Source organism: Brachyistius frenatus, unplaced genomic scaffold (assembly GCF_029030835.1).
Source record: "Brachyistius frenatus isolate BFR_SWC_R1_liver_20210118 unplaced genomic scaffold, ASM2903083v1 Contig_158, whole genome shotgun sequence".
In the NCBI taxonomy this organism is placed as follows: Eukaryota; Metazoa; Chordata; class Actinopteri; family Embiotocidae; genus Brachyistius; species Brachyistius frenatus.
In genome coordinates, this window is record NW_027210757.1 from 887,092 (window position 1) to 905,735 (window position 18,644).

An 18,644-nucleotide genomic window follows, 5' to 3' on the forward strand; every position below is an offset into this window, starting at 1 on the left:
GCAGCTCAATATCTGAGGGAATGCAGGCTGTTTTTCTGCTTTATGAAAAGAAGAGTGAAGCGGTCATCCTCTCTGGTATTACGAGAATGAATCTGAAGAAATCCCCCGAAGCCTCCATCAAAGGACGTGCGTGAAGAGCCGCCACCCGCTGATTCATCTGTCACCGCACAAATTGTCTCTTCTGGTCGGTGTCAGGCTGAAAACAGCGAGCCGACTGAGCTTTTTTAACGCCCGGCTTCACCACAGCTTTCATCGTGACTTCTCCTGCTGAGGAAGAGCGGCCTGATTTAAAGAGTCCTGACAAAACTTCCCTTGCACACAACGTGATATCCACCCAGCGGGAGCCGGGCGGCAGCGGCATCTCAAGTCTGTCGCTTTAATGGCCAAAACGGAGAAAAAAGGCAAAAGAAAGACATCCCTCCTTTACCAATGATGTCTGACAAAAACAACAAAAACCTCGGAGGTTCTTCTCGGGATCCTCTGTGACTTTTTCTTGTCTTTTTAAGGTGCCAAACGAAAAGGCTGGACGTCTGAAAAAAAAAAAAGGAGGTGAAAAAGGAGAAGAAACAGAGACGAAGTAGGAAAGAGGGGAAAAAAAAAAAAAATGCCTCCCAAACAATCCTGCCCTGGCACACAAAAAAGGCACCTCGGGTCTGAGAGAAAATAGAGTGCAGCTGCTGCTGCCAAAACCTGAAGAGGAAATGTTTACAGCCCAGTGCACCTTGTATATGGTGTTTTACATCCAGGGAGAAACTCGGCTCAGACAGTTGCAGGGTGACAAAAACCATCGAAAACAAAGACTGCCGGCGGAGTTTGACGTTCGTTTGTCATGACGTCAGATTTAAATCGAGCGCTGTGTCCCTGGAAGGAATAGTTTGACATACTGGGAATATCTTTGTTTGCTTTATTTTTTTTTTTTTTGGTTGATTTAGATGAAAAGAGGAAAAAAAAAAAATGTTTACGGTAAACGTGATGCCACAACCAGCAGACAGTTAGCAGTTAGCTTAGCACAAAGACTAAACAGGGAAACAGCAAGCCGGACTCTGTCCAAAGCTAAAATCTGTTTTTATAGTTTTATTATTCAGAGCTTGACTCAAGCAAACTGCAGGAAAACTAAAACATGATTCAAATATCGTGATTTTCAGATCTTAACGTTCAACACAAACAAGAAAAGACCTGCACTACATGCAAGGCAGTCACCTATATGCATATTAACACATACAGACATCTAGAAAACAGTGATTAGGATCTAAATAACAGTTAATTACAGCATTATATTATGGTCAACGTTTACATCTAGGTTTTCTTTTCCTTTTTCATGTGACTAAGACATTTTTCTTTGAAGGTTTTTGTCCATCATTTCAGCTTCAAGGAAGTTTTACACTTTATATTCATCACCAGTTTTAATTAATGAATCTGCTCAGCCTGTTTGTTGATATCAGCTACATCATCAGCTGCATCATCAGCTGCATCACTGCCATAGATGTGTTGAAGAGAATCGCATACTTGAGTCACTTGAATTAAATTTGCTCGACTGGAACTAGATTGGATCAGCGGGAGGGACGCCCTCCCTGTGATTGGTCGTTGCGTTCTGAGGGTAAGGTTAGCGTAAAAATACTAATATAGCAAAATCTACCTACAAATCTCTACTGACGCAATTAAATGTTTGTTTAAACTGAACCCCCCCCCCCCCAAAAAAAAAATGCGACAACACGTTGTGGTTTTGTGTTGGAGATTTAACGTGGTAATTTGTGACCTTTTGGAGGCGCTCGTAGCAGCAGATGTTTTACCAGTGGTTAGGTTAGAGAGTCAGGCTTATTGATTCTCCATGCCTCCATCCAAAAGCATATCCCCCCCCCCAAAAAAAAAAAAAAGTGAATTATTGAATTATTCCTGTGAAATGAATTACAGTTTCTCCGGGGTTGTCTCATCAAATATGAATGTCAATGTATGAAAACTTAAATACCTGAATGGGACTCATTCGGTCGTCATGTGGACTGAAAAGTTGAACTTTTCACCCACGTTTTTTAAATTTATGAGGCTTTTTTTATTTTTTTTTTTTTACTCTACAGCGTTGGTTCATGAATGAGATCACGAAAATTTAATTTACAAGCTGAAAATCGAATTACAGCTTTCACCTGCGTTCATCTGGTCAGCAGGTCGTCCTTGAAACCTCCCGAACGGCAATTTATAAAAAATTTACCGAGAATCACTGCCGATATTGACAGTGTCATAACAATGAGGAACGGCCTCAATGATATCAAGTCAAAATGCCTCGCCAGTGTAAACACTCACCAGAGTGGGAAAGAATATTTCTCAGCATAAAACACATCTGTCTTCCAGACCGTTGATACTCGGCTTGGTAGGACAGTAAAGGGAGGCCGTTCCTCCCGGCCGGCCGACGCTGGAACGACCTCGTCGCTGTGCTTCACCTGTGAGCTCGATGGTCCGGGCGGCTTCGGCAGCCGTCTGGGGCTCATCGCCGCCGCCCCCCCCCCCCCCCCCCCCCCCACACACACACACACACAGGCAGTCACCCTTCAGTCACCCCGTGGGCTGTAAAATAAGCCACCGCCACGTGCCATCCGGGGGTCAGCGGCGTGTCGACGTCTTGCCCCCCCCCGTCAAGCGAAGAAGCTCCACATGTTTGCATCACCGCACCGACGTCAAGCCGGTTTCCTTCCAGCTCGCCACGTCCAAAACCCATAAACGCTCCTCTTGAAGACCGACCGGAGAGGACGCCCGCTGAAGAAAGAAACCTCCGACTGGAAAACAAAACATCCACTCAGACGGTTTCTGCACCCGATCGTCTGGTGACTCCATCCGAAGGAAGGCTACGATCCAAAGACGAGAGGAATCATCCGCCTCATCAAGGTGACGCGGCGGCCGCACGACGTCGGAGAAGGACTTTAAAGAAGCTCGGAGTTGTCAAACCCTTTTTTAATTTTTGTTTTTTTTTACCTTGACGGAAGATCCTGACTGTCCCGGTTAAAGCGCGTCACACTTCTTTTATTCCGGTGTGCCATCTTCTTTCCATCCTGTCACCGCGGGAAGAAACATTTGATTGGCTCGTCGGAGAACCTGGAGGTGTTACAGAAAAACGCAACTCCTGGAACTCGCAGCCGTTGAGGATGTGCTCGTTTCTCCCCGCCGCTGTTCGCCGCCGGATTTTGGCTCTTTTTGGCTTCTTTCTTTTCACCAAAATGCAGTTGGACTTAAAGAGTTGCAGATTGTTCTCGTCCCGCTTAGAGAACGGGGATTTGTTTTAAGCGTGGCAGGAAGCACGAGGAGCAATTTATCGTGGCGTTCTCCGAAGGCGATAATGGCCAGATTTAATTCTCGAACGTGAACGTCTGTGTTTGTTTTATTGTTGCTGCCGAAAGCACTAAGCGAAGGCCAAGAACTCGCTTCTTCCCGTTGGCAGCTTTTTGCATCTCAGCTATTGGTTTTGTTTGCGGAGCGGATTCCTCTTAATGTTCCATCAGCGTTTCTCTGGAGGCAGAAACGGCTTTCGTGTTCATGTGCAGCTTTGTGCCGTGAGGTTTGCTGGAAGCGCTCGGCGTGGACGTCAACGGTTAAAAAAAAATCCTCCGTCGCCCCAAGAAATGTTGACACCTAACCTCCTGTGTGTGTGTGTGTGTGTGTGTGTGTGTGTGTGTGTGTGTGTGTGTGTGTGTGTGTGTGTGTGTGTGTGTGTGTGTGTCTTTACTCACGCCACCGTTAAACATTCACATACTCATCCAAACAGCGTCGGAGGGAAAAGCCAATCATCCCCGCTCTGTTTCACATTAGCATGCGACCGAGCGGTTCACCTCTTTCTATGAAGAGAAAGAGGAAAAAAAAACAAAACAACATCCATAGTAATGAATGTGATGGCAGCGAACAGCAGTATACACACGGGACGCCGGGGTAAACAACTTTTTAACTCGGGCTGGGTCGGACGTTTCGTCTCGGGGAGCCAATAAGACGTGACTCCGCGTTTCGCTGATGTTTTTGTCTCAGAAACCGCAAGACAACTTTGCGCGATTTGTTTAGCGGAGCCGGAGAGGGTTATTTCTCTAAATGGACCACAGCTCTCATAAATGTTTAATAAACACTTTCGGTTCACAAAAAACACAAAAAAACACAAAAAAACACAAAAAAAAACCTGAACCTTTTCCAGACCCATGTGGTGCTCTTTATAATCCATATAAGCCGCGGACAGCACAATGCTTGTTACCGCATAATCTGTGTTTGTCTAAGCAAGTGCACGGACAAAAGTCACGTGGAACCGCGAGTCTACCCGGTCTCCATTTTTTAACAAGTCTCACTTTTTTTTTTTTTTTTTATGGGTATATCCCGGTGTTAAATGACTGAAATGTGTTTTCCCTGGCTGTGACGGCGCTCGGACATAAACATGCTATTCTTACTGTACCTATAATTGTTCTATTAATAACACCTATAACGTCTGAGTCTCGTTCTGCATGGAAAGGTGCAGGAGTATTTACTGTGTGCAAAACGCGACCCGTTTCCAGCTGCCACACATTGTTAATCTTTAGCCACACCTCGGCCGTTCACGGCCCGTCTAGGTCAGACCTCTTTTCTTTTTTTCTTTTTTTTGGCGCTTGGCAGTCAGAGGCCAAGCTGCTGCTGCTGCTGCTGCTGCCGCCGCCGCCGCTAACACCGGTGTCCCTCGTGGTCCGGGGCGCCGCCGCAAATCTGGGGGTGCCACACCTTTCCGACTAGACGTAAAGCGCAGTAAAAACGACTTAAGATCCGCATCGCCTCGCCTCTTGTTACCTCTGCCTTCTGCCTCGGTGTTACAAAAAAAAAAAAAAACTCCAATGCAGTATGCACACATCCAGTGACATTCATACTCTTTCAGCGGTGACGGGCAGTCGGAGGTGCACACGGACCACCCGTACTGGACTCGGGTGAAAAACTCAGCTGACTACGGACGGTATGTAAAAATGGACGCGTGTTACCGGGCCTGAAAAGCGAAGTGCCTCAGAGGGTCATAATACTGACGGCCGCTCGGGGGCTCGCCCCTAAAAAATAATCCCTCCAAATTGACTCCCATTCAAAGAACGTCAACTCGCACGAACTATTAAGTGATAATGGTGTCATATCTCAAGCAGAGGTCTCCGAGGTAGTTAAGAAGCTCATCATCAAGGTGCTGGGAACGCACGAGATCCGCCCTGAGATGCTGAGATCATCGACGGGCTGCCTTGGCTGATGTGCCTCTACAATGTCGCATGGAGGTTTTGGTTTTTTGGTGGGTTTTTTTATGTGCGCCGATTATTGAGGTAACACGCTTTTCAGCCTGCAGCGTAAATGTTTGTGCCAGGGAGCTGGAAAGGAGGATCCACCCGCTTGTCGAACCTCGGGTTCAGGTGGAGCAGTCCCGGCGGTCCAACTCTTTACACCCTCCGGGGTAACTTGAGTTTGCCGATCCAGTCTGCATACGCTTCGGAGGCTTACGCAACACGCAAATTCACTCCTTCTGATTAAAGTCCCGATGAACGTAGAGATCAGGCCTTAAAGTGAGTTATGTTTTGTTTTTTTGTTGTTGTTTTTTTTTTGGGGGGGGGGTACGGGGTTTATATGCCCCGGGATCCAGTCAGGTTTCCGGTATGGTTTGGCGGGTGTAGTGTTCAACCACCTCATCACTAGCCGTCCCTTCCATCTGGCCCGCTGGTGGATTCAACCACTCGCACCGTCACAGCAGATTAAATATACAGTTCAAAAGTAGCGTGACGAACCGCTAACTCCGGTTTTCTCGCCCCGTTGTGTTGAAACTTCTGTTGCCTTCACACGTTGAGGACATCATATGGCTCACATACGACGAAGCTTCTGAGTCACCGTCATCAATCTGAGCCAAAATGAACCCCGCACACTTGCTGACAAGGAAAAGCCGAGTGATAAGAGAGAAAAAAAAAGATCTGATCATGGTTGTCGAGATGAATTAAACTCCCAGTGGGGTCGGGGGGAGAGGGGCGGGGGGTAATCAGCGGAGCTTTAATTTGGTCAAAACAACACGTTTTGTTGTTTCCTCTGCGCGCCAGCTGCTGGTTTTTTCCTGCGAGGATTTATTGGCAAAACAACAAAAGCGAGACATTCTCAGGTGCTTATGTTCCTGTCAGCGGTGTTGATTACAAGGTCTGAAAAACGGACGATTACTGAAAAATGCAAACAGATAACTTTTGGGCACACGTGATGTGCATGTGTCACATCGAAAGGGAGGACGGGAGCGCAGCGAGCGGTTTTTTTAATTCAGCCGTGGAAGAGAAACAACGAATGTACGGTTTCACAGGTATGTTTTTCCAAGAGTGCTTTTTTTTTTTTTTTAAACAATGATGGAGAAGTACGGCTAACCACACACACAAACATCTAGTCGTTATCCTCTGGTTTTGCAGAAGGTGGGAAGAGAAAGGGAAGACGTCGAGGCTCCAGGCTTCTGTCCTCACGGAGGTTTTTGGTATCCGTTGATCAGGCTCCCTGCCTGAGGACAGAAAAACAAACTGTAAGTGAAGATGACCAAAGACAATAAACCAAAGTTTAGAGAGCAAGAAGGAGAAATCGGAGTGTGAAAAAAGGCCTTCAGGAAAAAAAAAACGTAATGGCAGGTCAAAAGATGTCTAGATATCAAACTTAAAACTGGACTGAAAGGGAAGTTTAGTTCAACCTGGCGTTTTATACTCCAATAACGTGGCTACTGTGGGTTGTGCTAACTCTCCACCTCCCTTGTAGAGATTCAGGGAAACCAGGAGTCTAATAATGTGTGTCCAAGCACCATTTTCATTTCCTGTTTCTCTCCTCGGTCTCATCTAAAAAAAAAACTAAAAAACCAATATTTATGTCCATAAAAAGGGAATCTGCCGTTTATGTAAATCATGTCAGAGCTATGTTTGATCACGGCTGTTTCCTCTGTGTCTCCGGCAGTCCCTTCTCCTCCAGCTAAATATCCTCCCTCTCTCAGCTCTTCGGGGACTGAGGGGAAAAAAAAAACAAAAAAAACACTCTGCATCATCTGCACTCAATCAGAATAATTATCCCAAGAAATGCACGGCAGAGCCTGTAAGAGGTGAGGGGAATGAAGCACAGAGGCTATTGGCAACCGCCTCCCTCCAGTCATTATTAGTCATCTCTTTGCTGCTTTGGAAGAGGACCCAGACGGCTTGGGAGGAAGCCATGAGCGGCCGACAGACAGGCAGGCAGAGAGACAGAGAAAAAGGCCTGATGTGACTCCGTGTGCCCAGAAAGTATCAGCCGTCTCTGAAGGTCTCTGGCAGCCCGGCGGCTCCTCTGGGGGACTGGCAGCCATCCGCACACCAGTATTAGCCTTATGTTCTGTCTGTCAGGCTTCCTCAAAGCACTGAACTCGTCATCTGAAGATGTGGAGAGCTTTCATGAAAAAAAATTTAAAAAAAAAAAAAAATCCCCAAAGCGGCCAGCAAAACACCTTTCACCGTTTTAAAAAAAAAAAAAATTCCTCCAGGAGGATGAGGAGTTTGAGGTCCTGTCAAGATTTGTGTGCACTTCCTGGAGGAGCTCTTTTGTGGGACGTTGTGGGGTTCCTGTTTGATTGCGAAATGGCTTTTGCAACTGAAAAGTTCCTCAAAGCCCGTCGAACTTCTTTAAAGCGTGCAGCAGACAGACAGACGGACAGCGAAAAAATAAAACATCAGATCAGACTCCGGTGCTTATGAAGTATCGGTTTTATGAACGCTCTTGGCGGCCCGACAAGTCCACAGGGGGACTGGCAGCCGTCCTCAGATGAATATCGCTCCACTCTGAGTTTCTATTTTACCCCTGAGATTTCCTCCAACTCCAGAAAATAACACACACTCATTCAGTCATTCTTAGGGATAATTATTTTTTTAAGAATTTAATGATAAAAACTGGTTTTGTGATATAAGGAAGTAAAAAAAACAGAAAAAAGAAGTCCAACCCGCTCTTATCCCACGGTGTCAAATACTTCTGTTTAGTTACAGTCCGTTGGAGATACGCACAAGATACCCTGGGTTCAGGCAACAAAAGCCACATAGTTGGGGATAGGATATTGGTTTAGGCTAAAATGAATAGTTTTACATGAGTAATGTTAAATACATTACATTATGTAAGGAACTTATGTAACTTAAAAGAAATCAAAGTTGACTTTTACATTCTCACAATCTCAAACACTGGTTTCCTGCGTTCGATCCATCCAACCAACCGACCAACCACCCTCAACCTCTTTCTGACTTTGTAACTCCTCCTACTCCGTCACGCGACCTCCTCCTTCGAAACCGGGAGTCATGGTGCCGACGCCTGAGGGCACCTTGTGCGAATCTCAAAACGGCCGTATTTGACCCTCAGGAATGAGAACGGGTTCAAAAATCACTCCGGTAAATGTTCCCTCAATCTTTTTGGTACATAGAGTTGCTTTCGCATCTGAATTTTGTACTGTGGATATATTTATACAACTCGGATTTGGATTTACAACATCTCTTGGTCTTAGTGTTGCTTATAGTGTCTCATTATTTACTGACGTGTGATCTTTTTCTTTTTTTTTTTTTTTACGTTTTATACTTTTTTTCAAAGGTTCAGGATTGGATCCGACAAAAACTTCAAAACTTGACAGGCAGAAGCAAGACCACGAGCAACAGCCCTTCGAAGTAAGTTTATAAAACTACAAATTCTTGTACCTGTTTTGTTTTATTTACCCATCAAACGATTTCCTCCACATCGTAATCTTGGGCGCCCTCTGCTGGCCATTCTGCTATAGCATTTACACCCCTCCTCTCTGTCTCTCTGAACAGTGTATGGACTTGTGTGTCCTCGTTAAACTACCAACCAGACAGACACAGCACTGATGAGACTTCAGTGCACATTAAGGATCAAAGTTTTCCCCAAAACTCCCTGGCACCAGGACAAGCCCACAGCGGGCTGGCAGCTATGAGAATCATCTGTGTGTTCTGGATTTGTAATATTTCACCAAGGAGATCTGCACTCGTCTCTGATCCAGAGATTTTAAAACACTGAACCGATCACTGTAAAGATAGTGGTAACATAAAACATAATCCAAGTAATGAAGCAAACCACTACGTTTTGGGTTCTCTGAAATAAAATTGCTCTGAAAAATGAGGCTGTACTGACCAGAAAAAAAGACTCATTACAAAAACCAAAAAACGACCAATGTTTGGGATTTCCCCACAAAGCAATGAAAAAGTTGTTTATTCAAACAACCTAATTCACAAAAAGTCTCACTGCAAATTTTAGAGGTGAAGTATGGGTTTAAATTTGTGTTGTATTAACGGATCAAAACCTCCCAAAAATTTTGCAAAAACTAATAAATTAAAAGTGAATAAAAGTGAGCAAAAAATAGGCAAAACTTAGAGTAAAATTACACAATAGTGGTCATTTTCATGTTACGATATTTTTACATTTATTTTTTTTTCATCTGAATTTCTCCTTTGTGACCACTTTCTTCAGTTTCACTGCTTCATTTTTCAGTTTCATCTCAAATATTTCAGTTTAAAGTCAAATCTTTCATTTTCACTTTTAAATGTTTCAGTTTCACTTCTGAATTTTTCAGTTTCAGTTTCAACACAAAGCTTCTCATTTGGGCCGGTGTTACAGCGCTGCGCCCCCATTGGCCAGTTGCTTTTTGGACGGACAGATCAACGGGGCCCAACGTGCAACAAGTGGTACAACTTCAATCATTTCCTCCCACCGACTGTTTATTGTTAGTAATGTGGTTGCAGGCTAAATAAACCTAACGCATGTTAATCGGAAGATCTTATTAGTGCTGCTGATGCATCCGCCTCCTCACGAGGAGGTTCTGTGTGGTCATGTTGTCCTGCTGAACCCAAAGAGATCAACTCTACACGCTGGTTTCTTCCTGGAACAGACGCTGGAGGTTTGTGGACATGCTCTCTGTTCTTTAAGGAACGTTCTGCGGTTTTCATTTTGATTGCATAAAGACTTGAAATCATCATTAAGAGAAAGAAAAAAAAAAAACGATGATGAGACTGCGGCACCCGCAAAGTATCAGTTCTGTTGGACTTCTGGCTGAACGACAACTCCTCTAGGGACTGCATGTCTTTTATTTCAGTGCCGAGATCAGCACCAGATTTCTTTTTAAATACTCTTAAAATAAAAGTTCATCCGCGGGTTCTTCTAACATACAAAAAGAGCCAAAAAGTGACGTTTCTGTTCAGCATGTTTGACAATTTATCAATTTGATCAGTTTAAGCATAAATGGCAAAATATTTTGTTATACTTTCTCAAATGTGAGGATTTCATTATTCGTTGCCATATGTGCTATTTAACAGAATTCTTTTGGGGTTTTTTTACTCCAAAAAACAGACAATGAAAATAATTCTCCTTGGGCTCTGAGGAAATTATAACTTTTTTTTTTTTACTGTTTTTTGACCTTTCTGAAGGAAATGAATGAAAATAATCACACATGAAAGGTTTGTGTGAGTCAAATGTAACAGAGCTTTAAGTAACCCCCGCTTTAAACGCTCTGCAGCAGACAGACATGTTAGACACATTTATCCCACACACACTTGTACTTTCTGGAAGAACTGACAGCTCGGCAGCTCCTCTGGGGGATTGGCAGTCATCCTCAGACCAATGTTAGCACTCTAATGAAGCGCTAATATTTCAGCCTGAAGGTCTGCTCGTGTCTCCCACACAAAAGAATCAAAGATTTCAGAGGACTGAAGAGGAGGCCAGATGTTTTTTTTTTTTTGTGTGTAACCTTTTGTAGGCTGCAGCGAGAAGATTCCTTTGACGGATTAAGAAATATGTTTGGTAGAATAATCAAAGCGATACCTGGTCAAAGAGCTCCTCGTACAACATGTTTGTCTTCTCCACGTGAGGGTCCAGATCGGTCGCTGCGTCTGCATCCCACGATGTTAAACCGCTATAGAAGAAAGCCAGGTTTATTTCTTTATTGCATAGCTAAAATTTATATACATACTCTAAATAAGATCCTTTCATATAGATTGGTCTGGAGACAGTTAATACCTGTCGTCGTACCTGTCACAGCTCTGTGCGTCCTGTAGGGGGCAGACGAGGCTCTGTGTCGGACTGCCATCATGTGAACCCTTCTGCACTTTCTCCGTTTTTTCCTCCAACGTGCTGACCTGTCGCAGCAGAGCTTCTCTCTCCTCCATCAGGCAGTCTTTGAACCTGGAGAAAGCGATAACTCAGCTCGTCTTCATTCACAGTAAAAGAAAATTTTAAAAAAACCTAGATTAAGCTGTAAAGGAAGCGGCAGCAGGAGGTCTGGCTGAAGGGGGGGGATGTAAATTGTAGGGTTGGTTTCCAGCTCTTCTTGTCCACATGTAGAAATGAGGAAGTTATGTTGCATTGGATGTACAGTATGCATATGAATGTAATGTAAAAGTTGTCTTTATGCTTCTAATGTAAACACACGGGACAAAACAAAAATGACTTCAGGACTTTATTGGTTTATCGCTGACAATCTTCTGGAGATTTTTTTTGCAAGTTCTGAAATGTGTCAGTAAAACTAAACTAAAACAAACTTGACATAAAATGTGCATGTATTTTATACTTTTGAGGGGTTTACTGTTAGAAATTGCGTTGTTTTGTTTTTTTGTGACAAAACCCTCAGAAATCTATAACCTGACACATTTTATCGTCTTTAAGCTAGTTGTTTTGGTCCAGTGTGATCCAGTCACACGACCTGCTTCACAAACAAAAATTGAAGACAGTTAAAAGGCTCGTCTGTGATCATGACATTGCTTTTTGAAACAAGAGCCCTACCCACTTCAAGCTAAATAGAAATCTCGTGTCAAATTATGCACATTTTTATGGAACAATTTGTTTTATTTAGGACTCTATCATTTATATTAAAAAGCTAAAAGACCCTTAAAAAAAACAGGTTTTCGGGGTCTTTAAGGTCCTAAAACCCAAAGAGTCGTTACGTAATCAGCTTTGAGCATGTGCGTAATGTTTTCTGTGACTTTTAAAGTTTGATTACTTAATGTTATTTGGGAGCAGTAATAAAAAAAAAAATCCACACCTCTTGACACAGCACATCCAGTAGCGCTGCTGCTGACAAAGCCACTCGAACTGCTCTGCCGTCTCCTGTAGCTTCCTCAGACTCCTCTTGTTCTCCCGCTGCAGTTCTCTCACCTGACCAAAAAAAAAAAAAAAAAAAGACAACATTGTTTAATTTCCCCGAAAACCAGATAAAGACAGACAAAATCAGGAAATAATAATGATTGTAAATGTAGATCGATTGGATCGTCTAGAAAGATCAAGGAATGTTAATGGAGTCTGACTTTCACAATAATTTACCAGGTTACAAATAAAAGTTCTCTTTTTTTCTCTGACTGTGTGGTCTGCTGTTTTCTTCTGTTGGCCTTGTGCAGACGTCTCAAAGGAAAGAAAATTAGACCTGGATTGTTTGCTGTTTGATGGACTGGTTTGAAGCGGAGGCCAATAAGAGAGGTGAGTCCTTGAAGCCAAGTGTAAATGAAAAAAAAACAAAAAACCTGACAGTCTGGAGTAATGTTTCTAAAGAGCCAACACGCATTAATACAAACCTAATGCCAGCAAAATCTGAATTAGTGAGTTCTCTGGGGTGGATGTACTTTTAAAAATCTGGCCACAGTACATAAATGTGAACCTCCAGGTTTTATGTTTCATAAAATCAATTCATCAAAATCCAGCAGTAGATTGATATTAGCTGTTTTCGGCTATAAAGAGGAGACATCCTCTCTCTGTTACTTAAGCAGTGTTGAACAAAGTGTCCCACTCTGACACCTGCTGGTCAACAGTGACACTGCAACAACTGAGCAGCAGATTTACAAAATCTTTAAGTGTAATGTGTATTTCATATTCAGCATTTATTTATAAGCAGAACACCTTGAACCATTTCTGTCCTAAACTTTGTCCCCTCACCTCCTCCTTATGAGCTCTGTGGAGATCCTTCAGCTCCACTGTCAGAGTTGTGTTGGTGTCCTGCAGGTCCTCCTGCTCCACCGTCTTACTGTTGACAACAAATAGAGAAAGAGCTTATTTATATCTACACATATGTACACGTACAGCCCTGCTGCTTCTTGTTGTCTCTGAGTATCCACAGAGTTTTGTCAGAAGGATCTTCATGCAGGAGAGATGACAGCCGCTCCGGGCCTACCTGCGCAGCTCCGCGTGGAGGCTCTCTGTCAGTGCAGCTCTGCACTGGGCCTCAGCGTGCAGACCTTCTGCCACAGCAGCTCTGTGCTGGGCCTCGGCGTGCAGCTCCTCCACCAGGCCCTCCAGCTTCACCTCGGACCTCTGCAAGCACAGCAGCTCTGTGCCGACCTGCTGCAGCAGCTCCTCGTCCCGAGAGCTCTCCTGCGCCAGCAGGACCACGCGCTGCTGCAGCAATCCCACGAGGTCCTGCGGGGAGGTCACACGGACACGTTGACAAAACACAGGCGTCCGTCCTCCTGCAGCGTAATGCTCACTAACATTTCATTCTATGCACTTCTTTTGGTTTTAGTTGAACTACTATTTTATGCTTGTGTTGTTTTCACCAGCTGTTTCATGGCAATCACACATTATCTTTTCCTTTTTCCCCTGACTGATTACATAATTATACATCAATGTCACATATTACCCATGCACATAAATCAAATGTTGCTCAGTATTTCCTAATCGTTTCAGATGTCCCCGGAGGCGTCCTAATCAAAGTATTTTAATCCAGCGCAGATTGCATAAGTGACATTCAACACACCTTTTAGGTCACAGAGTTTGGGGCAAGCCCAAACCTGACACTATATCAAATCTATGTGAGGAAAGTGAGGGAGTCACGCTCACCAATTCTCCGACACATACCTCTGAGGATTCTACTGAGCAGCGTCCAAGTAAGACACTGGATAAATGTTGAGCTTTGTGCTGTTAAAAAGAAAAACTGTACACGTTTCTCAGTACATGAAAAATATCACTTTGAACATTATGATAACTCAAATCCTCTAAAAGTATATCCAAAAAAAAAATGTTTAAAAAGCAACAATATTCTTCTTTAACATGAAATATGTAGATTTATTTTTTTTTTTCCCCTAAGATTTTGTTTTATCTTGTTAAATATTAATTACAGGCCTCCAAACAGCATTACAATTTAAAAATGTTTTTACAAAACTGAACCTCTGTTCAGTTCAAACCGCTCAGCTCATTGCTTATACCTACGCAATCTGTGTAAAGCAGCCGAAAAACCCCAAAAAGGTTGGTGAGCACTGCCAAAACCTCCACACGATGTTAACACGGGGACTTACTGGTAGCCCAATTACAGTAACCGTAGCAAAATGTGGCCCGCTGGCATTGCCATGGTTACATGCATCCAAATTAGGGGACTGTAATGAGGTTAAACGCAACAAGGTTAAATGACCAAAATTTTAAAAAGCACTCTGAATTGGACTCGCGTCAGCTTTTAGGTAATTATTGCTAACAAGGACACGACAGCTGAATGTTGGTATGTAAATGGTGATAAAGTGCAAAAAAAACAAGAGTTGCTCACTATGATAAATCTTTATCAGCCAGCTTCAAAGCTCGGTAACTCTTTTTCACCAAAGATTTTGGTCTCGCAGCACATTTTACTGCACCGCACATTTCTGTTTTCAGGAAATAAATTCAGGAGATAAATCGACCGTACTGCTCAGCAGGAAATGACAGGAAAAGTTTGAGAGTAGCCGGTGAAAGCAGCGGAGCATTAAGCAGCTAAAGAGACAGATATTTCCCTCGAGGAGTTTGTGGAGTCCAAACCTTAATCTAGAATGTTAAAATGCTGTATTTTCATGTTGTTGGCAGAGAACGGGAGGAAGAAGAGGAAAACCTCCTGATATTCCTGCTGCGGAGTTTTTCTTGCATTATTAAAGGCCAATTTACGTAGAAATTATTAAGCCAAACATGTCATTCACCTTAATTTTTTTTGTTTTTGCGCCGACTGCCCGGAAAAGAGAAGAATTGTTTTTTGCATTGGAGTGTAAAAGAAAAAGATCAAAACTGATATTTATACTGGCCTACAAAGCCAAAACCTTGCTCTAAACTGTTTTAATAACAGATTAGACTTTTCTTTAAATATTAGAAACTTTGTCCCCGAGTGTTATATGAACTGGGAGCAGGAGCTTGTTAAGGCTAAAACTATATTAACCTAACTAACTCCTGTAATTTAAATGTGAATTTTCAATAAATCAGCACATTGGTAATTCAGTTATGTATTACATAACGTATATATATATTATAGTATCTATATGTATGTATAAGTTATTTTACAAATTAGATGGGCTGACTTTCATCATAAAGGAAGAAAAAATAACTATAATCTCCTGCTGACGGTGTATCACATTTAATGCATCAGATTAAACATAATACGTTTATTTTCCTACGAGCAAACATGTTAAAAAGCTAAAAGTACAGCTTGCTTGTAGCACATTTTTTTGGGTGTTGTTCAAACTCCACAGCAAAAACAATCAGCTAAAAGTACATAAAATCACAGCACTTCTCTGTGAACTTTGTTTCACTGCTTACATAGTCAGCATTTGTGGAGCAGTATATATTTATATTTACACTTTACACTCTTGACCATTTGTCTCGTCATTAAAACCTGAGTTAAGTTATTTTTAGCCCACCTAAAAGCACTTTTCAGTTGATGTGATGGTTAATATTTGAGCAAACAGCTGTTTTACAGGAACATTATCTGGTTTCGAGCTCGATCGCTGAAAGTCTTTGTCCATTTTAGGAAACTCCAGTTCGGTGAAACTTCCCTTTGGGACTATTAGTGACTCATTTTTATCCAAATTTTGTATAATAATATTGATAGCAGGTCATATAGAACATAAAACGTCTCTCTCTGCCCACAGAGCTGCTGGTATTTAGTCCACCTGCTGCTGGTGGATCCTGCTGATGAGTTGGTCCTGGTTCATCCTGAGCTCCATGTTCAGCTGCTCCTGCTGGAAGAGTCGAGCGGTCGCAGCCTCCAGATCATTGTGCAGCTTCCTCTCCCTGTCTCTGGACAGCAGAAACTCCCTGTCCAGCACTGCTGCAGCCACAAAAACACCAGAACGCAGTCAGGGTGGACGCCTCAACGGACGATGGGCAGGTTTGGTTTTAAACAGTGCAGTGTTTTTTTTTAATCTTTAAAAAGTTGTCCCGTAAGAAATACAGTTTAAAATGGTGGTTTAAAATGTGGTTTCACATTTCAGTCATCAAACTTGTTCTATTGTTGCTTCTCCATAAATGTTACAAATTACATTTAATCTTTTTTTAATTTTTTATTATTTAACTGTATTTCTGATCATTTTGGGGAAGATGTACCATTGGCCATTTGTGACGGCCTTTTTTTATTTTCAGAACCTTTTGAAACTACATATTTAATCAATTAACCGACAAACAAATAAAATCTAAATATAACTAGTTGCATCTCTACACAGACCTGTTGAAAAAAAAAAAATCTCCACCTCAACCAACTGCTGCATCAACATGCTGCTAACAGATTAATGCATGATAATAAAGTTGGACTTTTACTTTAAGAGTTCCTGCATAAGTAATATTTTTAGTTTATGAATTTAATTTGCAGCAGATTAATTTTATAAAGTGGTGTTTGTACTTTTACTTAAGTAAAAGACTTAAGCCCTTCCTCGATCACTGATGAAGATTATAAAGTTTAATTTGAAGTATTTTAGAGGTGTTAGTTCAACTGTATGCTACCGTGTAATTCTACTATTTTGCCCTCCACTCTTATACCTAAATGATTAAATATTATAACCTGCAGGAAGGGAACATTTACTTTTTAGCTTTTTATTAACCTGCCAACTTGTGTCAACAACACAGCAGACGAAACAGGGAATAACAGCAGTCAACAGTGGACTGAAAAAGTCACAGTGTACTTTTACGCCGGAGGTCAAAGCCTCGACCTTCACGACTCACCTTTGTCGTGAGCCAGGCGGGTGCACTTGGCCGTCAGATACTGGATCTGACTGAAGTCCTCGTCCCTGTGCGCTCGGAAAAACCTCCTCATGCTCATCTGTGTGTGAACTGCTCGCTCCGATTCCAAACCTCTCTTCCCATGATCCTCGGGGCAGGCAGGGAGTGTCGCGCCCGGTCAGAGAGGACACGGTTACGTGTGTTTCCCTTCAATGTTTAACTCCCCGCTGCTGCTGCTGCTGCTGCTGCTGCTGCATGCAGGTCTCAGGAAGAAGAAGACTCGTACCTCGGAGACACCTTGCAGGTTGAAGCATTAATCCAAGCTGCTGTTTTCACAACACGGCGTTGAGGCGTGCTGCTGCCGCCGCTCCGTGTGTTTGTTTGCCACCCGGCCTGCTGCTTGAACAAAGACGTTCAAGCAGCACTTGTTTCAGCCACAAATGATATAAAAGGCTTGATCTGGAGCTGTCTGCAAATCTGTGGTGAAACATTCCCACCCAGAGGCAGCGAGGGAGCTGAAAGAGTCGGGCATGTCGTGTCAAGCAGGCAGGTTTTACAGCAGCAGCCTCGGGTTAGGATTTTATAATATAGTCTTATTGCATCAGACATTTTATAGAAGATATTACCTCTAAGTCTTAATAACATCTTGTATTGTATGGAACAGATGCCTAGTATATGTTATTATTTTTTTAAACAACATTGTTGAAAGAAGTTAATTAACCAATAATGTTTGGGAAACTAGAAATCCTCAAAGAGTCTTCTAACAATACAGATGAAAAGATATTGCGTCCACTAAATTAAAAAATAGATATTAAACCAAATTGCGTCCTCAGTTTCTGAAGATCTGCACAATTTTTTTGTTGTTGAAGGAAACGAGTTAAAAACGTTATTTTTCCTGCGGTAGTCAAAATGTCAAACTATTTTTGCAAAGATTATTCTGAGTTGACTCGGTTCAATTTTCTACCAAAAAAAAACAATAAAAGTTGCACAAACTGTTGTGCACACAGCATTTTAAAGCCTTTAAAGTATAACAAATAAGTTAAATATTAATAAAAAGGTGGAGGGTAGATGAGGGATAAGTAGTTTTAGAGTATTTCCACAGCTGCGTGTGAGGCTGCAGCTCATTGGTGCCAAATATGTCAATAAAAGTGACATTAATTACTTCTTTTCTCTTATCTCAAAACTTTAATTATAGATCTGAAACGCGTCGAGCCAAGAAAACTGTGATTGAGCCGCTGATGTACCGGCTCTGCCATGTCCGGCCAGCAGAGGGAGACAAACCGCCGGTAAGAAAATAATGTTTTTATTTTTGATGTACTTTAAAAAAACAACTAATATGAAGGCAGTTATTAGTTGTTTCTGTAACTTTGACTGTAACAAGGAAACATATGTGTCTCAGTACAACTGGACAAGACGGAGAAGGTTAAATCTTCCTCCAAAACCATGAAGAGTTGAAGGATATATTGAGTTTTAATGAGCTAACTCAGACTTCATTTATTGTAATTGTCCTTTTTACACGAACCGGCACAACTACAGCTTCACGACGTGATTTGTCTCATACTTCACGCTGTAATTGAAGGAGCTTTGGTAGAACTGTGACAATTAGTTGATTAATTTGTCATGGGACAGAATATTAATTGGCAGCTATTTTGGGAAACTATATAATTTTCTAGAGCAAAAAAAACTCCAAATATGAACTGTTTCTTACTTTTCAAAAACAAAGATTTGCTGCTTTTCTTTGT

At 42.3% G+C, this 18,644-nt stretch overlaps 1 protein-coding gene across 1 annotated transcript; it reads right to left on the bottom strand.

The window, feature by feature from the left end:
- Window positions 1-6,263: 6,263 nt before the first annotated feature.
- LOC138631509 (hyaluronan-mediated motility receptor-like) lies at window positions 6,264-17,346 on the bottom strand. The gene is made up of 8 exons (XM_069716495.1): window positions 16,906-17,346; window positions 15,861-16,018; window positions 13,136-13,380; window positions 12,901-12,988; window positions 12,017-12,129; window positions 11,008-11,160; window positions 10,801-10,891; window positions 6,264-6,481 (listed from the first exon to the last, which is right to left on the bottom strand). Exons 1-8 carry the CDS (start codon window positions 17,000-17,002, stop codon window positions 6,443-6,445), a joined length of 984 nt encoding a protein of 327 aa, XP_069572596.1. The 5' UTR covers window positions 17,003-17,346; the 3' UTR covers window positions 6,264-6,442.
- Window positions 17,347-18,644: the final 1,298 nt, after the last annotated feature.

Bases quoted from the DNA above. Each gene is read 5' to 3' on its own strand.
- LOC138631509 (XM_069716495.1), bottom strand. From the start codon at position 17,002: ATGAGCATGAGGAGGTTTTTCCGAGCGCACAGGGACGAGGACTTCAGT. The intron at 13,381-15,860 runs GTGGACTAAATA...ACCTCCCCGCAG, and splicing joins GCAGGATCCACCAGCAGCAG to GACCTCGTGGGATTGCTGCA. The intron at 12,989-13,135 runs GTAGGCCCGGAG...TGTTGTCAACAG, and splicing joins CTCCACGCGGAGCTGCGCAG to TAAGACGGTGGAGCAGGAGG.